The 24,494-nt window shown below is 48.8% G+C and overlaps 1 protein-coding gene across 3 annotated transcripts in view; it reads left to right on the forward strand.

Annotated features, from left to right (window-relative positions):
• LOC133341286 (uncharacterized) overlaps window positions 1–24,494 on the forward strand; it is a 55,047-nt gene that overhangs the window by 14,624 nt on the left and 15,929 nt on the right. For all 3 annotated transcript variants that reach the window (XR_009755029.1, XM_061549799.1, XM_061549797.1), the window contains 3 exons: window positions 5,445–5,514; window positions 10,054–10,130; window positions 12,399–12,857. Coding sequence is in view for 2 of the 3 variants with exons in the window: in XM_061549799.1 (XP_061405783.1) it covers window positions 5,445–5,514; window positions 10,054–10,130; window positions 12,399–12,857 (606 nt within the window). In the remaining variant the exon portion in view is untranslated. The remainder of the gene's footprint in view (window positions 1–5,444; window positions 5,515–10,053; window positions 10,131–12,398; window positions 12,858–24,494) is intronic.

Here is a 24,494-nt window from a genome sequence, read left to right on the forward strand (position 1 = left end):
TGGCTACGTACGGTGCGAAAGAAGGTCAACATACGCACGTACATACGGGGGCAGTCGTGAAAGGAATTAGCGCGTGACGGCTCACAGCCCGTAGGCCTGAGGGTTCTCCAGCCCTTGCCTCGTACGTTGCCTTACACGTCCCCTTCTTTCATCGAGGAATCCGTACAATGATGATGATAATGATTATCGCTGGATCTGTAAAGCCGAGAGAGTGAGCTGTTCAATTCAGTTCCTGAAGAAGCTCCCGACGTGAGAACGTCTTGCCCGAACAACCCGAAGACGCAGCGGAGTCCTTGAGCAGATTGTTCCAGTGTTTGTGTACACGATAACCGAACATCATTCGAGCGCTTATCGTAAGATCCATAGGACTGCATTATCTCCTGCCACGCGCTGTAGACGAGAGAGCAATTTTCATTTCTCTCAGCGGTCTGCTCAAACATAGTATGCATGAGCGAAACCAATTTTGATTTAATTTTGAGTGCAGTTATTGGTGGTGGTGGTGGTTGCGGTGTCAAGACCGTTAAAATGCATCGCTCCTGAAACTCGGCTTACATCATCCCGGGAGGTTATGCAAATTAACTGGCTAATAGGGGACACTCCTTCAATTTCTGGTCAAATCTAGATTGACCAGCATGGTGAAGTATGGTCAAATAACTCGCACGACCTGCTCGGCGTAGAGATGGCCTCATTCAGCAGCAGCGGATTTACAAAAGGGCCGTGCCTATACAAGAGTCACAATCATCTCATAGAGAGCCCCTCTAAACACCCTTCATATCCTTGAGAGGGCATGTGGCCTTCTCTTCCACGCTGGCCACACACATCGGAAATCACTAGAGTACCCACACTTTACCCCGTCAACTACCGATGATGAACCTATTTTATTTTATTATTTATGGATTTTTTTTTTTTCACAAACCTGTCAATTGTGACCATTAAATGTCACAGCGTGTTTATCTTCTTGGTTCTTTAGGTAAAGTCACGTAGAAGGGAAGTAATAAAATAATAAAAATAAAACATAATAAAATAATTCTCACGACGTTTCGGCCACAATGCAAGCAGCCTTCTACGTGACTTTACCGAAAGAACCAAGAAGATGAATCCCTGCAGTCAAGAAATGTCACAGGGTGTTTAACTTCAGCAATATGACAGTTGGCCCACATTGGCAATGCCCGGCAGCATTACAGAGCGACAGTGGTTATTAATTCAAGCGTCAAATCTATGCAAATGTTGTCGTGCGGCAGGGGCAGGGGCACTCGCCATCACGTGAATGCAGCGCACACGCAGAGTACAAGCAACGGTTTCCACTGAAATATGAACGTTCGCTCGGTGAAAGAAAAAGAAAAAACCCACGGCCCGATTCTCACAGCGATAGATTTTGAGAGGCAAATTCTTAGATTGTTTCGGTAAAGTCACGTAGGTAAAAAATTAAAATGAATAAAAGTAAAATAAAAAAAATAAAACACTTGATACAGCTATCGTGCTGTGACGGTTGCACCTGAAGACGGAAGCTTGTGTTGCCTCCGAAACGTCGTGATTTTCTTTTCTTTTTATTTTACTTTTATTAATTTTATTTTTTTACATACGTGACTTTACCGAAACAAACCTAAAAATATTAATCCTTGCAGTCACCAAAGCTTCAAATCTAGAATCTTGAGAGGCGTCGCATGGGCGGTCGACAATCTCGGGCCGCCGAGATTTGTCGATTCCGGGATGCGCCGCGCGCTCGACCCTCCGCTGCAACCGCCGCGCTCATTTTGCACAATTCCCGTCTCGTGATAATTATCGCCGCGAATTTTTTTTCACAAGATATACAAATATAGCTTTCGGTTTCATTTCCTTGGCTGACTATTTCCGATGCAAATTAATGATTTTGTGCAATATCCGCCGTACAGTGAAGATCTTATTGAAATATCAACGGCAATTAAAGTTCCGAACAGATGGCGATAAACTCGTGCTGTGCAGAACGTTTTTCCGAGTAACTGGTGGCGTTTTAGATCGTAACGTTGCAACGATTATAGAGAGACCACGTGGGACACTTATGCGGAGAGAATTGCGGTTGGAAAACTTTTTAAGTAACCTTCATTACTTGCGTAAACACGACTTCTCTTGTTTACTGAAGCGATGAAGGTCACCACGGCGGCGAGATGTTAACTACCTCGCCTGGTCTACAGGAGGTCGTGGGTTCGATCCTGACCCTGACGCCTGCTGCTGTATAGTTGGAGTTTGCGTGTCTCTCTCTATTCATCATTATCACGGTGGCTAGGAGATGTTAACTACCTCGCCTGGTCTACAGGAGGTCGTGGGTTCGATCCTGACCCTGACGCCTGCTGCTGTATAGTTGGAGTTTGCGTGTCTCTCTCTCTCATCATCATCACGGTGGCTAGGAGATGTTAACTACCTCGCCTGGTATACAGGAGGTTGTGGGTTCGATCCTGACCCTGACGCCTGCTGCTGTATTTTTGGAGTTTGCGTGTCTCTCTGTCTCCGCGTGGTCGCGTTGATTTTTCTCCGGGGCCTCCTGTTTCCCCTTCCACATTTAGAAGCATGCTTATTTGGCTGCTGTAAATGTCCACGTGATGATAAGCCACTTCGTTGAGCTATCATTAGTAGCCAGGTCGCTTCTGAAAAAGAGCGAAATAGCTCAGTGGACCTTACCTGGTAAAATAAAAAGCTTCCTTTTTAGTTTAGAAGCAAACAACTAAACAACACAAATGTGAACTATAATTACTAAAGCACGGGAAAGTGATATTGCGGTGATTTTAATTTCGTGAATTTTTCTTATATTGTAATATTATTTAGAAGAAAAAAAATTGTCGCGACTTGGAATCACGACTTGTTTCCTCTTTGGCTCGTTATTATCACCTCGTTTAGATGTTTTTTAAAAAATCACTTTGTACAGTTTTGTTTACTTGGCCTACATGAAAAATCTACCTATCATGTGCATGAATTGTACACGATGAATTCTTACATGGGCTATTCGATGTGTGTATTGTGAGCGCAAGAATCAGATAGTTAGATTGTTTTACCTTCGTTACAGATCATCAGCTCTCTGTACCCAGCTACGAAATGCCAATGAGTAGCCCCAGAGCCTCTCAGATAACACGAACATGGCTCAGCCACGGCGCCCCGAAATGTGCAGCGAGAGAATGCTAATAACTTTTACCGTGACATCATCGAGATGTCTGATTCAATCCAGCCTCCTTAATGTGACAATAATTCCTTCATAAATTATTCGTGCCATGCCTCGGGGGAGTTATTTCTCTTGCTTCATTTGTCTTAATAAAACAACGGGACAGTTCAATGAACGATCCGCAGGACGTCTTCCTTGTTCTACAACACAAATAAATGGGCACGGACTCGACAAAACGCCAAATGTTATAAGCGTTACATCGTGTCCTGATTATTCCTCCGTGTTGGCACTCTCATCCAGGGGTGGGGAAGTTCGAATCGTGGCCCGTGCCTTCTATTTTCCCCATATGCACCATGGCCCCGTGACTCCTGCCACTCTGAAACAAATCGGATGTCCACTTCGCTGCATGTGTAACGGGCGCATGTGACGCAGTAGAAGTTGATGGAGGCAACACGTATTTATTACAATTATTCTCAATACAGCAGAGTAACGACTCTAACACTCGAAGAGGAATCGGCCTCTTCACCCGGTCTATTAGAGGAAGTGTTCCCCAGCTAACGCTCCTCGTTAACTCCCTACTTCCCTCTATCCCAGACCTTCCCCAAATGTAGGCTGGCTAACCAGGCCCAGCTTCGGCGCAGGTTCTGACCCTAAGCCACACGAGTCTTGCCCTTACAAGGACATCAGACCTCGCTGCTCTGAGGTCGCCCACTGGCTTGCCCTGCTCGGCTCTTACAAGAACAGCGAGTCAGGGTAGTTCCAGGTTTAGCTAGCTGGCCTACAGTCTTCACTGGCTCTTCATCTTGATCTGTACCCAACAACAACTGCCTCGAGCTCTCTCGCTCTCCGCCTTATATACCAACATGCCCTCGAGGGGCGGGGCTGTGTGGGATCCCAGCCTCCCCCCCCCCCACACAGCCCCCCCCAGGGTGGTAACCGTTTGCGGACGTGGATGTAGACACCCCAGTGTAACTGCCCGTTTCTCCCCGTTACGTAACACCTCTACAGATGTATGCGCGGATGTACGTTGGAATTTTTTCGCACCGTACGTAGCCAACCCCGCTAATCGGAGGCGCGCCCTGCGAACATCTTAGCTGCACTAATCGGGTACTGCAGGGCAGTGTTATCGACCTCGTAACAACACGGCGTTCTGCTTGGTTGGAGCGTGATCCGTCACTTCGGTCACTTCAGTGCAATGGCCTCTAACAGTGACAGAAGTGACTGGGAGCTCTGTGTGCGTGTTAATGTGTGTGTGCGTGTTAGTGTGTGTTAATGCGTGTGTGTGTTAATGCGTGTGTGTGTTAATTGTGGCCTACTGCCAAAGGCACTAGAAAGTCCCATTCGGCCCTCCGTAATGATATGTTTCCCCACCCCTGTTTATGCAGCAATTATAAGTTTGACATTCTGCCATACATCCACCTATGCGTGCGTTTCCTTAGCTCTGCGATCGGTTGACCTGAGATCACGTGGATGGGATAATTGTCAACACAACCGAAAACAGTTATGGCCATTCACTGAAAACGTGGCAGTTATAACTGTGCACACGAGTGCTTGGGGAAGCATTCAATTTCAATTGATTGCTTCGGTCCTCCAGCCAAGATGTCCTACGTCCCGGTTACTTTAAACGCGTGTTTGGGCAAATCGGAATTGGACCACGAGGTTTGCCAAGAAGAGAGGTAGCGAATCGTAGAGGAGGGCAGGCCACGAGTTAGTGCGTTATACACGTACGCTTCGGAAACCGTTGTTGTGTTTGCTCGGAAGCGTTGAGAGCCAACGACGGTGGTGACATTTCTCAGGCACGGTTTGGGGTGTAATGAACATGAGCACGTTGAAGCAAAGGCGCAGCCCTGCAATTGCTTGCCCACGCCACTGCTGGCAGAAGGGCTTCCGATTCGAGGTGGGGTTTTTTGTTTTATTTCGTTTGCACCATACGTAAACAACCGTGATGATCGGAGGTGCGGAGGAAGAACAACAACAAAAAATGTGTCCTCGATAACGGACATTGCCGTAATCAATTACACATATGCTGTTCATTATCCGTGCCTTAGTGTTATCTGGGCCACCGGTCCCCCTTGAAACCCCAATGGAGATTCTCCTTCACCGCGCCCCACCTCAGCGCTCTCGCACTGCTCGGCGGATTGTTACAAGCGACTCTAATTTGTGCAGCGAACACTCAAGACTCTCTGTGTTAGCTTCAGCCAAGGCTTGCCGCACGTCTCCCTCGTGTTCACGTCACATCTCAGCCTGCTTCACCCTGAACTCTCATGCCAATGTTTTTGGTTCCCCCCGCCCCCCTCCCCATCTTTTCCTCCAGGTGACGCGTTTGTGCAGCGGAGACTCGGACTCTGAGGAGGAGAACCAGGAACTGGCACAGATCGACCGAGGTGCAGATAAACGCCTCTTCTCCCGATCGCCACCTCGCATCGCCCGTGGTCTCATCGGCGCTTCATTTCAACCGGAACAATCCGGAACGCTGCTCCGGGGAATGATCATACATAGCCACCTGCATATATTTTCATGTCATTCACACTTAAGTTGCGCCCTTCCAAAATTTTATTTTAAAAAAATTTCATCGAACTTGTTTTTCATATTTTGTTTGCTAATATGTATCTTTAGCCGAGTTGTCCTTGTTAAGTTCTTCAGTAATCTCCCGTAGGTCATTTCCATTGCTCGTTATAATGACTGTGTGTTCAGTAAATCATCGGCAGTTACAACATTCTCCATTTACCTTTGTGATTCTCTCTTTCTTCAATCATATTTTTTTGGAATGCACAACCCTTGTACTTTGTAATGAACAGAGGACCATAATTGTTGGTGGGACACAATTGGAAAATACAACAGAAGATCAATGATCCAGTGCAGTTATTAAAGGCTGGCTGGGATACATTTTTTTTTATTAAATAAAGAGGTAAGCGAAAGCAAGGTTGGAGTGCTTTTGCAAAATTTAATTTCACAATAGAAACTCATCAGTGCGCCTAAAGATATCTTATTCTATCCGTGCAGATTAACTGCAATAATATTTGAAAGGGAAACTGCAATTTTCAGCTTTTGTTCCAAAGAAGCGTGGAGAGATGCATGCTGGGAATTAACACTGACACACAGAAAAAGGAGCGTGCAGATCCTCGGGGGGAAATACGAATTAGAAACATCACGTTGACCAGTTTAACACGTAAGTTTTCGCGACTAACATCCATAATACAGGTTTTTTTGGGTTAGATTGCGTAAATATATAAATGCGTCATTAAACCCGCCATTACCCGACACAGCCAACTAGTAAGGGTTGTCACGTGAACAGAACATGGCCAATTCGTCACTAGCACAGCACACCGGTTGTGTGTTGGAGAGCTAAGCCACAACATTTACAATCCGAGTATCGCGACATTTCGCCGGTAATTAACAACTAGCTTCATCAGGCGACAAATCTGTCTGTCGCCTCATTCGCTGTGTCGGGTGGTGGCGGGTTTAACTACACATGTATATATTTACGTGATCTAACCCCAAAAAAAACCTGTGTTATGGATGACGTTGACCGTTAAGAAAAGAAAGTGGGTTTGCGCATGCGGACGCGTCGCTAGAAGGCACGCGGTGGCCGATTGGGAGAGACTTGTGACGGAACGGCAGGCGACGGAGGACATTTCCAGAGAGGATGACCGCCGTGGAGGTGGAGCGATGAGATTAGCCCGGGTGCAAGGAGAGAGACGGATCACATGGCATCGTGTGTGCGGCCTTCCTGCAGCAGTGGATGAATCGTTGGCTGCTGTTGATGACGAGGGCGAATTAAATTTCTACCACATGGAATGCGATACAACTTTTATTTTTACACACAAATTAGTCATCGGTCAGACACGATGGAAATTAGTCTTATAGATCGCACCCGGCGCTGCACGGGATGCTTTTGAGAAGCAGTGTCAGCTGCTGCGGTCGTTGATTCAATTTCTGAAATGCGCCAGAGCCGGTATTAATAATGAAGTATGTATGATGCTCTGGTCGTCGAATTTTAGCACAGATTCTGCAAAAGGTTGAATTCTATTTCGGCTTGTTTGTAGAGGCTTGCGGTTTGTAGAGGTTTGATTTCTGCATATCGCTGCTCATCATATCCTCGTGGGTAAGCCATCATCTAAGCGAGTGGATTTGCAAAGGAGATTTATACGTGTCCAAGATATCTAAATAATTACTGCACCTTGAGCAAGCTTCTACGCTTTCCTTGTGTGGAAGACAATGTGCGCGATTGATTCGTGAAATAAGTTGGGGAAAAATCGTGCTTACGGGCGGATTGCTGTGACACTCTCCAACGTGCCTCTATCTCCAGATGTGTTTTAATTAGTGCTGTGAAAGCCAATGAGGAGCTCATGACGTAAAAAAAATATTTTTCATATTTGCAAGTAGTCCTTTTACTCAGGTTCGCAGCTCCAAGTTTCGGGCAATCTTTGACGGCGATCTGCGAAACTGTTTCAGACACTAGGATTTATTTTTCTTCACAAAAAAGCACGTACGATTTTAATCCCCTTCGCACAACTCCTTACGACATGAAGAGCACAACAATAGCTCGTACCTCCGATTCGCATGGTTGGCTACGTACGGCGCGAAAGAAGTTCAATGTACATACACGTACGGATCACAAGTTCACCATATTTATGGCTTTTTAATCAACATTTTGCGGAGGCGTTTAGAGTGTTAATTTCGATAGGGAGTGATGCGCGGGTCAAGTGCGGTGGGGTCAAGTGCGGTGGGGTCAAGTGCGGTGGGGTCAAGCGTGGTGGGGTCAAGCATGGTGGGGTCAAGCGTGGTGGGGTCAAGTGCGGTGGGGTCAAGCGTGGTGGGGTCAAGCGTGGTGGGGTCAAGCGTGGTGGGGTCAAGCGTGGTGGGGTCAAGCGTGGTGGGGTCAAGCGTGGTGGGGTCAAGCGTGGTGGGGTCAAGCGTGGTGGGGTCAAGTGCGGTGGGGTCAAGCGTGGTGGGGTCAAGCGTGGTGGGGTCAAGCGCGGTGGAGTCAAGTGTGGTGGGGTCAAGCGTGGTGGGGTCAAGCGTGGTGGGGTCAAGCGTGGTGGGGTCAAGCGTGGTGGGGTCAAGCGTGGTGGGGTCAAGCGCGGTGGGGTCAAGCGTGGTGGGGTCAAGCACGGTGGGGTCAAACGCGTATACGCCCACCCCCCAGTAGACGCCGTCCAGCCAGCAGTGCAGTGATTGAGACATTGCAGGGCTGCTCCTTTCCCTTTTAACTTCTTCAAGGAGCCTGTGCTCCGACAGCAACATCTTGGGTGCGTTGACTGGGAGCTTGGCAGCAGACACGACCGGTGGTTAAACCCCGTGCACGCAATTCCACTGACCCAGGTTCAAACATCGTCGTCATGCACATGGCGTGAGCCTGCCATGGGCCACCCGTAGGTCTTTTTCAGCGCCGTCGGGGAGACACAGACACTGGACAGACAAAGGTTGCCATTCGTATTTGTACGGGTCGCACTCCTTATTGTAAGTCTGCCAGTGTGTGATGTACGCTTGCAAGCAGCACTCCTTTATAGCTGTACGGGGAATGTTTTTGAAATGGGAATTCGTACCTCGAGCCTTCTTCTTGGGAGTTTGACGAATTTTTTTTCAACCCAAAATCGTCGGCGAGTCCATTGACTGCGATGTGCTTTGAGCAGCAGCGAAGGTTCACGCGCCGTTCGCTTTTGTTTGAATTCGTCCGTCCGGGTTGCATTGCTCTCGACCGCGTTTTGTTTCGTGCTTTCGATGCTTCATTTCCACGCCTCGCTTTCGTTTTATCTCGGCGCGGTGATGTATGGCCAAATAGCCCCCCTGCCCCCCCCGCGAACAGCACTGGATTGTGGGAAGCCGACAACCGAGTAGTGCAGGGGTCGGGAACCTTTTTGACTGGGAGAGCCATAAAAGCCAAATATTTCTAAATATATTGCATTGAGAGCCATATAGTATTTTAACGTATAATAAATTAAATATGTCTTACTTTTAATGCGACTTCTGGTGCTAGGCATGGTTTTGCTGATGGCCTTGTTGTCTGGTTCATACGTGGTGAGGTTGAGCTTCATGCAGGCGTGACCCGTGAAATTTATCTTCAAAACGGATTTCTGTTTAGTTTTAAATGACACAGTATTATTAAGCAATATCACAAGTATTTTAAATCAGTTCCAAACTGATTTTTTTCATTATAATTTTTTTTTCAACTCAAAATTGTCTGGGAGCCATATGCCGTCACTGGAAGAGCCATATATGGCTCGCGAGCCATAGGTTCCCGACCGCTGGAGTAGTGGATTGATCACTGGCTGTAGATCTGTTTGCTCGTTCACGCCAAGTTTGACTGGGGAAGAAAAAAAAAACCCCACGGTTTAAATTGGGATTTTCGCTTCGCCGTTAATAAAGGATGCTAATGAATGAACTGATTAATGTTCCCTTCTGAAGGACAGCGAGTTTGTCTTGCCGAGCTGGCCGACTATGAGTCGCTATTTATCGTCTTCACTCAGCCTTGCCTCGCCTATCGTTAATAAATAAACATGCTTTCCATTGTACTGCTCTATTCGTGAATTCACTTAACATATTTTATTCATTTTATTAACGCTTTCTGACTAAGGTTGAAAGCTTTCACGCATTATCTCTGTCTCTCCGTCTGTCTGTAAGATGAGGTCATAATAAGTCTCGGAAAAAAACATTTTCCAACATGAAGACAACTTCAGTGTAAAGTTGCTTTGCTATTCGGGACTTGTTCTTGAGAAAACCAGCCAAAATAATTAAACTTGGGAGGCATAAAACAGGGCAAAACGAACTTCAGTATTTCCAAATAGTCATACACGTTTTGCCCTGACTGCTACCCATCGACTTCTAGAACTAACTATTGTACAATTTAGAGGACAAACGCCTGTTGGAAAATGTTACATAATCCATCCGTGTACGTGATTTTTCTTTCTTATTATTTGCAGAGAGAAGGAAATTACGGTGCCTTCCATGCAGACCGACGGGAGCTGATTTGAGCCAAAGGACAACCCATTACAAGGAGGTAGGCCAGCCTTCCTGTCATTCGTCACGTCTAATTGTGCATCACTTGCTACGGCCACGCACTGAATTAAAGTGCTTCTGAGACGCACGTGTAAGGATTTAAACGTTGCCCAGGGTTAAAACATAAAGAACTGCAAGCTCAGCGAATGTTTATCCAAACGGCCGTGTGCGCGCGCGCGTGCGTATTTCGACACTTCACGTGGCCTCAAGGTGCGCATAGACTGGCACAAGCGTCGTGACGGTTGTTGTTATTACGTGCGTGTTTGAAAAAGCGCAGGGACGTTTTGCAAAGTGTCTCAACGATTTCACAGCGCGCGTCTGAAAGCCGTTTTTAAAGCGTGGCGAACGCCAAAGGGCGCGCTGCATCGGTTGCCACCACGGCACTTTCGATCGCGAGGTCAACGATGAGACCTCTGCCCGCCGAGGCAGTCGACACATTGGTCAAGTTTCCGTACACGTCTTCCCCCTCTGCCCCTGCCCACCCAGCAATGTGAATGGGTAGGGCCACAGTTAGACGACTTGGAAACAAAAACGGAAAATGTAAAAGCTCTCCAGTCGTAGTGTGCCGTGACTGTGATCATCCGGGACAGACCGTGCAGCATGTGACGACGCAATGCCCCGATCCACAAATACGACGGAGACATCGCGGCGATACGAGACTCCGCGACTGCTTCTTGACGCGGTTACCTGGCTTGACCGTCTGCATGTGAACTTGAAGTCGTTGCATCTATATCATGAGCCCTATGACGAGAAGAAGAAGACATTAGTCGGTCGCGTGCGGTGGGGTGAAGTGTGGGTACTTCAGTCTCTTTTAAGACACGTGACGCGTATATGGAAGAGTAGGCCAAATACCCGCTAGAGTTCCCTCTGGAGGAGGCCGTTGCACCAGCAGTGGCATGAGCGAATAATTGCAGGGGTGCACATTTGCATTTTTTATCTAGATGTTAAATAAGACTCATGCAGTACTTAAATGTTGATATCATGCCAACAGATATTGACTTGTTAGAAGCAGGGGGCAATGATTTGACCAGTTGGGCAACGTTTCACGTGGGATTATAATTCCCCGATAAGAACACGGCTTTTCACTTCAGGTTTCATTCCCGGATCGCTTCATCTTGACGGGAATTTTCTTGGCCACTCCGTCCGTCTAGACAGACGGAGCTAATAACTTGAAGCTTTAAACCTTTCTTTTGAATTCATAAAAAAACATCATGAAATAAAACAGCCGGTTGTCTTTGTGAGCTGCGTCCCACCTTGAAGCAAGCGAGCTGAGTGTCAACTATTAACGGTCCACCAATTACGAGGGTAAACCTCACGGCCCTGCAAGAACTTGTACGTACGCTAAACTTCTTTCGCACCGTACGTAGCCAACCGTGCTGATCGGCGGTGCTCACCCCACTGCGGGAGCACGCTCCACACGAGGAATGGGGTTCTCGAGGGATTTGGCCTACTCTTCCCCGCCAACCAGACGTGCGGGAAGCAAACTATAATTTTTTGAAAACATTTTTTTTATTTTACCATTGTAAGGCCCACCTGAGCTATACAGCTCTTTTTCAGAAGCGACCTGGCCACAATTGATAGTTCTACGAAGCGGCTCATCACGTGGAAATTCATAGCAGCCGAATACCCCCAACGCACGATTCCAAATGTGGAAAGAAAAACTAGAGGACCCGGAGAAAAATCCACACGACCCCGGAGAAAGAGAGACACGCAGACTCCAAATATACAGCAGGCGTCCGGGTCGGTATCGAACCCACGACTTCCTGTGGATCAGGCGAGGTAGTTAACATCTCCTAGCCACCGTGATGATGATGAAAGACATGCAAACTCGAAATATACAGCAGGCATCGGGGTCGGTATCGAACCCACGACCTCCTGTGTACAAGGCGAGGTAGTTAACATCTCCTAGCCACCGTGATGATGATGAAAGACATGCAAACTCAAAATATACAGCAGGCATCAGGGTCGGTATCGAACCCACGACCTCCTGTAAACCAGGCGAGGTAGTTAACATCTCCTCGCCACCGTGATGATGATGAAAGACATGCAAACTCGAAATATACAGCAGGCATCAGGGTCGGTATCGAACCCACGACCTCCTGTATACCAGGCGAGGTAGTTAACATCATAGCCACCGTGATGATGATGAGAGAGAGACATGCAAACTCGAAATATACATCAGGCGTCCGGGTCGGGATCGAACCCACGACCTCCTGTATACCAGGCGAGGTGTTAACATCTCACCCAAACCCACCGCCGCCCCCCGCAGCTGCTGCAGCCGAGCGCCGAGTGCCAGAACCGGCTGGGGCTGCTGGAGGACCGGGCGGTGCCGGCGGTGCCGGCGTCAAGCGGCTGGCAGGAGAGGAGGGCTCCTGGCTGCTACCACACGTGGCCCCAGGCCGGCGGGCGGCCCGGCGGCCGCTGCGCGCTGGTGACCGCCAGGGCGTGGGCCGGCTGGGACCCGCACCGCGGCGTGCCCGCCGCCTTCCAGCCGCTGCGGCAGCAGCACCCTTGCCGGACGGCGGCGGCTGCGGCGGCGGCGGCGCGGACGTTGGCGACGGCCCCCGACCCGCCGCTCGCCGCGTTCCTCCGGCCGGAGGCGCGCGGCGGCGGCGGTGGTGATGCCGGTGGCGGAGACGGCGGTGCAGTGGTCGTGGTGCGCAGACCTCACGCCACGCTGGCCGACCCGGCCCGCAGGCCCAGCCTCAACTTTGAGAAGATGCAGCAGGTGAGTGTGTGCGTGCGCGCGCTGCGCTACCAACCCGGGACCTTTGTGTGTGTGTGTGTGTGCGTTTGTGTGCGCACGCCGTCATATGTGTATGTATGTTGAACTTCTTTCGCACCGTACATAGCCAACCGCGCCAATCGGAGGTGCTCGCTAACACCACTTGCCCCAGCAGCCTTGTACGGCCCTATGGAGGGTAGTTGTGTATTTGCGTTCAGTGTGGGGCCGTGGGGCGCAGTAACCCAGCGGTTCATCGGCTGTGCTGTCAAACCCGGGGTCAATTGCCGGTCGCGGATAACGTGAATGGCAATGCGGTAACTGAGCTCATCCCTAGAGCGGGATTGGGTGGGGGGGGGGTCCCGCTCGGTCGACACGGCCCTTTAAATGATTCCGAGCTGCTGTGCCATCAGCTTTGGCAATCGGGAGGCACCTCGCGCGCCGTGCCACCCCTAACGGGTGCCCAGCGTCGTCATCTGCCGCGGCAATCCACAGCGGTTCACCAGTTAATTCTCTATTTTTTTGTGCGCACATTTTAATATTTAGCCTCGTTGCTTTCGATTTGAATTACTTATTTCGAATTTAAACGGAACCATCTGGAATTCATAATAAAAAAAATAATATTCTAAACCAGTGGCGCAACAGCTCCTGAGCTGCTCTGTGAACCCGGCGACCCGAGTTCGATTCCCAAGCCGTGGCTACTCACATCAGCCACGAGTCATAACAGGACCGGTCCTCCCCCACTGCCTCCGCTTTAGCAACCCACACTGACCAGCGTGGTGAAGTATGGTAAAAAAAAACAAGACCCCTATGACTTGGGGAAGTCTTCATCCTTTGATGGATTGAGAATGGCTGGAATTAAAAGTTACTGTGTAGCATATAGCGAGCGTGCTATACCAAGAAGACATAACATCCGAATTAGAGAAAGACGTTTCCCAGCTGTCAGCATGAAACAAATTGGGTAAGAGAAGTTTTTCGTCTCCGCCTCTTAGAGGATAAGTTTGGCCACGTTGAGTCGTGGACTTTGGAAAGTAAAATAAACTCCCAAGGAACGAAACTTTGCCGAGCTCCTTTTGACTGAAACCACCGATCCGCGCAGTGCAACAACGATCATCTTGCCTCTATTAATAACCTGCTTCCATTCCTCCCTCAAAACCCATCTCTTCCCCCTCACCCATCCTGCTGCTACTCCCTCTCCTCTCGCCCCCCAGCTACAACCAGGCCTGCCCCAACACAAATCCCTATAACTACCCCAACCCATATCACTATCCCTTGCTCCACTGGGGCTTGCCAGGTGTTGTAGGTTTGGGTCGCGAGGTGCCCAGGAGATAGATGGGGTTTATCTGGAATCTCCGGTTTCCTCCCGCGTGCCGAACGCTCGTAAATTATTTAATAGGAAATATCCCAACGCAGTACCCTCCTGAAAGAGTTTTGGCACTCGGCGATGCTTAATTGAAAATGTCATATTGTTTCGATTTAAAGCTTTCGTGACTGCAGGGATTCATCTTCTTGGTTCTTTCGGTAAAGTCACGTAGAAGGGAAAAAATAAAATAATAAAAATGTAACATTTTTTGTATTTTATTATGTTTTATTTTTATTATTTTATTATTTCCCTTCTACGTGACTTTACCGAAAGGACCAAGAAGATATCATATTGTTGTTATGCACGATGCTAGTACCCTCCCCGTCATAGGAATGTGGAATGTCGAGCACTGGCTCAGAGCTGTAAAGGCGACACTGAGCTCTGCCTCAGTGGTCATTTGAGAAAGAAATCACTCTAACTTGAAGGGGAAAAAAATATATCTTAAAAGCGCCATGAATAGGGGGTTCGCGAGCTGCATAACTTGGCAGCGTTTCTGGGTAATTTGTGTGAATTGTAGGTAACTTACGCTGACAGTACCATTACATGTAAGCGATAATAATTTATTCACAATCCTGAGCTGCGCTAATTATTCCTCGTTGTTGTTGTTGTTGCGAACTTTGCAAGGAAAGAGGAAGAGCAGAATAATCATTCACGTTGAAGACAGTTTTCATCTATCCGTCGTCCTCAATCACGGGGTTATTACGGATCTTGGCATACGAGGCATTGAGATGACCCACGACGGTCCGTTTGCTGTTGCTCAGATGCAAAGGCCACTGTACGGCAGATGTTGTGATTTTTGTTTAAAAGAAACAAAACACATTTGTGCGGTACAGTACTGCGTTGGCAGCGGCGCACAATAATGCTGCCTTGAGGGGCAAAGATATATATAATTAGCGACATTTAAATATGATAGGTCACATTTGAGGCAATTACCATCCTCCCGAATGGAGGATTGGCCATTCTTCTCGTAAGATTACGGGCCATTCCCCGACTCGCCGCTGATTATACACGTTATATATTTATGCTATTCTGGGCAGTTTATTCACAAACGTGACTTTTCGTAATTTTCAAGTCTTTTGATCCTGGCAATTGACGTCAACTCCCACAATGGAGTGATTCACATCCACAGCGATTCGATGGCCTGTCATCATGATTCCCAGTCGCGACTGTGCTACCTCGCTGCTGTTTCATCATGGGACCTCCTTTGTCAGTACCAAAATATGATCATGGGTTTTTTCCCTTTTTTCTGGAAACAAAACAGCTGTGTTAAGATGTTAAAACACCAAACTGAAACCTTTTACAAGGAATCATGTCTACATTAACCACAATGCTTGTGGTCAGACTGAAAACAAAAACACATACTCTGATAATATATAAAACTAATTGGTCCACACCAGAGACAGCTTTCTTTTGAGCCTTGTCTCAAACGGTGTTAGACCAATCAGTTTCAAGGACAGTGCATCTATTATCAGAGTATGTTTTTTTGTTTGCATTCTGACCACAAGCATTGTGGTTAATGCAGACATGATTCATTGTTAAAGGTTTCAGTTTGGTGATTTAACATCGTAACACCTGTTTTTCTGCTATTGTTTGTAAGTTTTTTTTGCCGATTCTAACACCCGCGATTCGGTGTGTATATCGTAAGCTGAAGCATCGATATTCAGCATGTAAATCGATGCATCGTCACAACACGACTATCTGGCCTGCCCCAGCACAAGCCACTCTCCGTCTCTGTAGATGATCTAACGTTAATAAATGTTAACGGACTGTACGAATAATAAAAAAAGCAACGCTCAGCACTGCACTTTGATAATGCATGAGATAAATTCAATAATGATTAAGGAGGAGGTGCAGCTTTCTTTCGCCAGCGAGAGACATTGGGTTTGTATGCAGCTAAATCAGACGTTGCATTGGCGTTTGAATTATTGAGGAAAACGAAATGGGAAAATCTTGAATTACGACGTGCTTCCTGAAGTGGTAAGCGCCCCTACAAGATCGTGCCGTACACATTCAGCATCGCACCGCGGTTTCAGTAAATCCCCAGAACTACGGCGCGATGCAAGCAACATGCGCCGTACGTCTTTATACAAACGACGATCGTGCTGGGGGGGGCAGTGAGTGAGCGTTTGCGATGCTTGTGCCTCTAAGGGGACGCACGCTGGGCACTATGCGCCCGTGGTGAGTGTCAGATTTAATAATCTGGAATATCGCATTTTCAGACTCTTTAAGGCCAAATTTCCGATTAATTTAGAATTTTGTATTTTCGGATTTTAATTGACTGACTTTGAATATTTCGCACTGCTTATGCACCGAATGTCACCATCATGATCAATGGCGGAGCCAGGATTTTCAGGTGGGGGGGGGGGGGGGCAACCCCTCCATCAATGAAAAATGATAGAGGAGTTCTTAGTAAGTGAGGACTTGTTCCTTGCTTTTTATTCGACGCGTGTGCGGCGATGGTGCAGCCATCGATCGAGGGTCGAATTAGAACCGTGTTGTGTGATCGGCATCGCGCTCGCTGAAGGTGAATGCCTTCATGGAAGTCGTGTACTGTGTACGCAACTGCGCACAATTCTGTGAGTCACTTATAACTGCTTTGCCGTTACTTATCGCCAATTATGGACTCGGTTTATTGTCCTATCATCTCATAGAGTCCCTAGCACGTAACATATGCTACATGGTGGCATTGGGGTTCGGAAAATGCCGATTTATTACTAATAAACCCCAATGATCTGATCGAAATTAAGGATTGCGATCGGATCATTGGGGGGGGCACGTGCCACCCCCCCCCCCCCACTGGCTCTGCCAGTGATGATGACAATTAAAGCGTTAACCATAGAATCTAATTTTTTTTGCTACATTCGCATCACTAATACAGTAATTTTCATCTAAATATTTTGACATTTTATTAAGGCACGCAGAAACTGGCGTCACACGACTGCCCTCTTGGTGGGATGAGCACAGAAGTGATCTGACTAAAGTTGAGTCATTTCCCGTGATGGCACATTTTTGCATGATCTGTTAATTTCACAGCCAGGCCCCATCTTCAGATTTTTGGGATTAATAAACCTGGGAACACATCCCTACCGTGCACCCACACATTATTCTTCATGTTTGTAAAATACAATTAACTACTGCTGGGTTTGGCTAGAGGGGAGACCCGAATAGAATCATGCACAGGTGTGAGAACACCCAAAGATACAAATTAATCTTCGTTTTGAGGCTGGAAGTCTGTTTCCCTCTTCGTGCAGCAACGCAGCGTGTACATGGAGGTGCAAGTTACGCGAGAGCCGCAGACTTTCACCGCAGATTGGATGGCGAAGTGGCTCAGCTGCATTGTGAGCGTTGGGTGAAGAATATCCACAGAACAAAACAGATTCATCGGAACAAGCGTTACTTTCGGGAGGGTTTTCTATCGTGGGAGTAATCATGTGACAATGAGAGTAGCCTATCACGAGTCTCTCGTATATTTACAATTATTATTTTCTTCCAAATGATTGGAATCCAGGAAAAATATTGATATTTGAGCTCCAAATTGTACACTTAAAGATAAAAGCAAATATCTTTCAATGCTTACTTACAAATTGATTTGTATCTCAAATGTGAATGGGTGAAAAGACTGATTTCAAACTGGGTCACAATTAAAGCGAAGAAGAATGTACATTTAAAATCTTGTTGTTGCTTTCTCACTTGTTGGGTGTCTCGTTTTGTCTTAACTGTAGCCTCGCTCACTCGATTAGCGCAAAATATATAATTGGCATAAATTGACGCAAATCATCAATAATCGACTGATAGACATGATACAATGCGTGCGATGGCTGAATCACGTGCGTAGTAAGAGATTTTAATCGACAAATCTTTGCATGATTGGTACAGTATCTTCACAGATTGTATGTCGTAATCAGCACTAAGTTAAGCCAGAACCAACTCCCAAACGCTCTTCCATAACATGATGTTGGCGTGCCACAGCCACCTTGCTTCGTCTTGTCACAATCATATAAAGATGTTCATAGGATTATAGGACTATGGAGTATAATAATATCGGAGTAGTATGGACAGGTTTGCCTTGTATTCTAGTCGTAGTGCCTTTCGCCAATCCTCACTACTCCGTGTCAGCTGCATGAGCATTCTGTGAAATAGCAAGTGAGCATCCAAGCCCTGGCCATAGTAAACGCAGTTTGACGGAACAACTTGACGTGCGATGTTGGTCTGCCAGCTTGGATCGGACCGAGCTCCAGCCGCGTCATCAGCCCACCGCTCGTCTCCGCTCAAACCGCTCCGCACGGCAAATCTACAGGGGTAGCTGCACACGCGTTGAATAGATAAATAAGTATAACCCGTAAAAACAAAGTTTTTCACTATAAATCCTTTATATGCATGGCGGCTAGAGTCCTCTCGTCCTCTGGCTTGAGATGGCTGCCACCTATGGGTCAGATGATTGTCTGCCAGTATTAAGCAATTGGTAATTAAATATTTAATTTGTTTTCCCTAAACAGTGTAAAATTTTGGAAAATATTTTTCACGAACATGAATTGTCTCGCACAACGAGTCTCTGTGCAAAATGTCAGCTCGATTGGATCACGGGAAGTGGGTTAAAAAACGACCGAAAAATTTGCACGGTCGTAAGCAAGCACGCAAGCACGCAAGCAAGCAAGCAAGCGAACTTAATATAAAGGATTTAAAAAACAAAGTCTGTCTGTGCGCACCTGCAGTCCATACCTCCTGTGCATACTATTCATTGAGCGAACGTGTTTGCCTGTGACCTTTACACAGTTAGAGCACCAGATACACAATGTTTTTAAAAATAATGTACTTATTTAACGCACCGAGTATGTCGATGATATATATTTGCGAGCGCGCGTCAGCCCACGTAGCCAGAGAGCCACGTGACAGCCTCCTCCTGCACGGGCACGTGCAGGGCAACCAGTCGACCCGGCACGCCCCGGCGGACTTCACAGCCGGGGACGATGTCCAAGCCACGGTCTCTCACCCGGCTCCCCGCACTCTCACGGCGGCGACCGTGGCGTGGTGGTTACGCTCCGTCGATGTTTGGAAGCGGCACTCGCCCCCTGGCAGAGGTCGCAAACGGGTTTTGATTCCTTACTCGTACCCGTACCCGGCCGCACCGATACCCGGCTACCCGTACCCGGCCGGGTATCGGGTAGGGTACGGGTACCCGATTGCGACCTCTGGGATGAAGCCATGTTGCAGGCGCAGGTGGGTTGATTCTAGGAACTTGAATTGTGAGAAGAGACAAGACGTTGGGAAATGAGTGACAAACGGTTACTCACCAGTGACTCACGGCCTACCCGTACCCGGCCACACCAGGGTCGCAAACGGGTACCCGTACCCGTACCTGGCCGGGTACGGGTAGCCGGGTATCAGGTAGGGTACGGGTATCGGGTACCCGGTTGCGACCTCTGCCCCCTGGTCACGCGAATAACATCTCACCCGTTGGCCTTTGGAAGAGCGCCCTTGCGTTCGGACAACTTCACCTACGTGATGTCTTGGTGCTGCTGCCAAGCCCCGTGTATCTCCCACATCACCCTGCTCACGTCAAATCAAAGCAATTGATGAGCGCTTTTTAGTAATTGCGGCCACTCTTATAGTGCGAGGCTATTTCTATGTCTCAGAGATGTGCAGAAGTCTGCAGCGGTGTCGTTGTGTCAGAATATGTATTTAGACTGGAGTCGTTTATGAGAATAGATTCTTACGCTCACGATACTCACGTATAATCGCTCGCGTGATAATCTATTCTTTTAAAATATATATTTGATGCACCGCGCACATCCGACTACGTCCACTGTCAATACGCAGCGATGCCGTCGGCTCCCTGTTGCGATTGCTCGATGGATGTTTGGCATCGCACAACCGCGAGCGGTCGCGGTGATAGCTTTAGAAGGCAGTCATCCAGCAGTGGATGGATCACGACCGTTCACGATGATGATCCCTCTGACGTGACAGGGTCTCGTGACCCCTGCTTGTCAAGAGAGGCCACTGTTGTACATTCACCACGTAACAAAGGATTGGTCCTCGAATCAGATGGCGACCCTAAGTCGTGATGATTCATCAAAGTGCGAAGGGGAAGAATCGTTACCAGTCTAATGATCAGTGACCATGGCAGTAAACCATCATGTTTTTGTGCTTAGTAGTCCTGTATCTATTTGATTTCATCTCCTACGTTCAGGCACGCAGTTTCATGCGGCTGCAATTAGGACCTAACCTTTCAATGTTGTTTTATTCCTTCCCCATCCCAATTATATTCGAGCTGTATTATCGGCATCCTGTCAACGAGAGGAAGGGATCCCGTTGGGAACTCTTTGACGGCGCTAGCATTTTGTGTCGCCTTGTGTCAGCTGTCTCGAAAGACGCCGTCGCAAAGGAACTTTTGAAATCCCTGCAGTAGGCGACGTTTTATGCCTGATTTCCCACACTAGGGGGTGGGGAAAAAATGTATAAGCCCAGAGCTGTCAACGCGTACCGTTTACTCCGTATTCTTGTACAGGGAAATTGAGTTTTCAAGTCCACACGGCGTAGAGCCGTTTCAATCCTGGCAATTTTGTCTGTTTGTGTTTCTCCCGTGTGATGGGACTTCGACTTAAGAGCCGCATGGCTCACAGGGCTATACCTAATAAGTGAAACTTGAAACTTTTTGGATGGACGTTGAGATTTATAAGGGCACGGGGTGACCAATAAGGTCTGAATTGGTCTGTAATAAGGTAGGCAGCACTGATAAGGGGTTGACAGATATGTAAGCCCTGGACAACATGTGTATCGCATGGCTATTCGGTACTTATTTTTTGGTCACAGAACTCTTTGGTTTACTCGTCAACAATAACCTTTAGAACAGAACACATTATGGGATCATGCGGGCGGCTCTGCGAAATCCGCTTCCGTGAGCCATTCTCAGACACGGAGGCTTGCGCTGCTGCGCGAAAAATCCCATCGCGAAATGGGTCTCGAGTCACCCTTCTGTTGTCGGCACAATCGCGATTAAAACTGAAAAAAATGATCTCGCAGTGTCGCGGCACATTTTGAGTGATCATCGCCAAAGAATTGCCGGATGGCTGCGGAACGTAGCCGATCGCGCTGGTCGGAGGTGCGGGCCAAAGGACAACAAACTAAAACACTATATTTCGATTTAAAGCTTTCGTGACTGCAGGGATTCATCTTCTTGGTTCTTTCGGTAAAGTCACATAGAAGGGAAGTAATAAAATAATAAAACATAATAAAACAATTTTTACCTGAGGACGGCTGCTTGCGTTGTGGCCGAAACGTCGTGAGAATTGTTTTATTATGTTTTATTTGTATTATTTTATTACTTCCCTTCTACGTGACTTTACCGAAAGAACCAAGAAGATGAAACTAAAACACAATGAAAGCAGTTGACCGGCAGACCGCAGCCAGCTCATCATCTCGGCGGAGAGAATGTCTAAGCTGGCAAGGCAAGGGCTCACCCGGCCGCATGCTCTTCGCTGCACAGCGCGTGCGCCGCGCGTGTTGACCCGCCGATGCCGAACGTGCATCGACGGATGAGGCCGGGATTGAGATGACTGCTGCTGCCTGCGTCTGTTGTCGCTCCGAGCGAGCGTCCAAACGCCCACTCGCTGCTGCCGGTTCCGCAGAGCCCCGCTCATTAACGCTTGGCGGCTAAGACGGAGACGGCGTCTCGGTTAAAGCCGCGCGCGGAGCGCTCGGTGCGCGACGTGATTAGCGCCGATTTGCCTCTCGAAGGAAACGGCTGAAGGTTCCTGCGGCTCATTACGTGCGCTCGCCTTCTGCCGCGGCTCAGTGGTCGCGGGGAAGGGGTGTTGCTGCCTTCTCTTCGGACAGAGGTTGAAGGCCACGTCTCGGCCTGCAAGGACATCACGGACACGCGAGGCCTCTTGAGAGGGTTTATTAAGCCTCGGCTCGCTCTCGTCTGTGAGACGCTGCCACGGTGGTGGAGTGGTGAGCACGCACTGGGCTTGCTGTGCTAAATTTGATTTTACAGCTCTTTTTCAAAAGGAACCTGGCCACAAATGATAGCTCAACGAAGCGGCTTATCGCGTGGAAATGTATAACAGTCAAATACTCTCTAAACGCGTGATTTTGTTGATTCTAAATGTTGAGGGGGAAACCGGAGGACTCGCAGAAAAATTCACGCGACCATGGGGAGAGAGAGACACGCAAACTCGAAATATACAGGCGTCAGGGTTGGGATCGAACCCACGACCTCCTGCACACCAGGCCAGGGAGTTAACATCTCACCACCGTGGCGCAATCTGCCGGATCATTTACCCGGCGCGGCAGTTAAAACGACAGGGAAGTTTCGTAAATTCCCCCCCCTCACCCCCGCCTCTGTCCATCCAGCGGTGTATAATTGAGCACACCGCAATTTGTCGATTGGCAGGTCGTGTGTATGTACTGTACGTATGTTGAACTTCTTTCGCACCCTACGTAGCCAACCGTGCAAATCGGAGGTCGCGTGTGATGGGGTAAAGTGTGGTGGGGTAAAGTGTGGTGGGGTAAAGTGTGGTGGGGTAAAGTGTGGTGGGGTAGAGTGTGGTGGGGTAGAGTGTGGTGGGGTAAAGTGTGGTGGGGTAGAGTGTGGTGGGGTAGAGTGTGGTGGGGTAGAGTGTGGTGGGGTAGAGTGTGGTGGGGTAGAGTGTGGTGGGGTAGAGTGTGGTGGGGTAGAGTGTGGTGGGGTAGAGTGTGGTGGGGTAGAGTGTGGTGGGGTAAGTTGGTGGGTAGAGTGTGGTGGGTAGAGTGTGGTGGGGTAGAGTGTGAGTGGGGTAGAGTGTGGTGGGGGTAATGTGTGGTGGGGTAGAGTGTGGTGGGGTAGAGTGTGGTGGGGTAAAGTGTGGTGGGGTAAAGTGTGGTGGGGTAGAGTGTGGTGGGGTAGAGTGTGGTGGGGTAAGAGTGTGGTGGGGTAGAGTGTGGTGGGGTAGAGTGTGGTGGGGTAGAGTGTGGTGGGGTAAGTGTGGTGGGGTAGAGTGTGGTGGGGTAAAGTGTGGTGGGGTAGAGTGTGGTGGGGGTAGAGTGTGGTGGGGTAGAAGTGTGGTGGGGTAGAGTGTGGTGGGGTAGAGTGTGGTGGGGTAGAGTGTGGTGGGGGTAGAGTGTGGTGGGGTAGAGTGTGGTGGGGTAGAGTGTGGTGGGGTAATGTGTGGTGGGGTAAGAGTGTGGTGGGGTAGAGTGTGGTGGGGTAGAGTGTGGTGGGGTAAGTGTGTGGTGGGGTAGAGGTGTGGTGGGGTAGAGTGTGGTGGGGTAAAGTGTGGATGGGGGTAGAGTGTGGTGGGGTAGAGTGTGGTGGGGTAAAGTGTGGTGGGGTAGAGTGTGGTGGGGTAGAGTGTGGTGGGGTAAGTGTGGTGGGGTAAAGTGTGGTGGGGTAGAGTGTGATGGGGTAGAGTGTGGTGGGGTAATGTGTGGTGGGGTAAAGTGTGGTGGGGTAGAGTGTGGGGGGTAGAGTGTGGTGGGGTAGAGTGTGGGTGGGGTAGATAGAGTGTGGTGGGGTAAGTGTGGTGGGTAGAGTGTGGGTGGGTAGAGTGTGGTGGGGTAAAGTGTGGTGGGGGTAGAGTGTGGTGGGGTAGAGTGTGTGGGGTAAGTGGGTGGGGTAGAGTGTGGTGGGGTAAAGTGTGGTGGGGTAGAGTGTGGTGGGGTAAGTGTGGTGGGTAGAGTGTGGTGGGGTAAAGTGTGGTGGGGTAGAGTGTGGTGGGGTAAGGTGTGGTGGGTAGAGTGTGGTGGGTAGAGTGTGGGTGGGGTAGAGTGTGTGGGGTAGAGTGTGTGGGGTAGAGTGTGGTGGGGTAGAGTGGTGGTGGGGTAGAGTGTGGTGGGGTAGAGTGTGGTGGGGTAGAGTGTGGTGGGGTAAGAGTGTGGTGGGGTAGAGTGTGGTGGGGTAGAGTGTGGTGGGGTAGAGTGTGGTGGGGTAGAGTGTGGTGGGGTAGAAGTGTGGTGGGGTAGAGTGTGGTGGGGTAGAGTGTGGTGGGGTAAGTGGTGGTGGGGTAGAGTGTGTGGGGTAGAGTGTGGTGGGGTAAGAGTGTGGGTGGGTAAAGTGTGGTTGGGGTAGAGTGTGGTGGGGTAGAGTGTGGTGGGGTAAGTGTGGTGGGGTAGAGTGTGGTGGGGTAGAGTGTGGTGGGGTAAGTGTGGTGGGGTAGAGTGTGGTGGGGTAGAGTGTGGTGGGGTAACGTGTGGTGGGGTAGAGTGTGGTGGGGTAGAGTGTGGTGGGGTAAGTGTGGTGGGGTAAAGTGTGGTGGGGTAGAGTGTGGGGTAGAGTGTGGTGGGGTAAAGTGTGGTGGGGTAAG

This window comes from Lethenteron reissneri, chromosome 11 (assembly GCF_015708825.2).
Source record: "Lethenteron reissneri isolate LAM-NWPU_2019-01 chromosome 11, ASM1570882v1, whole genome shotgun sequence".
Taxonomy (NCBI): Eukaryota; Metazoa; Chordata; class Hyperoartia; order Petromyzontiformes; family Petromyzontidae; genus Lethenteron; species Lethenteron reissneri.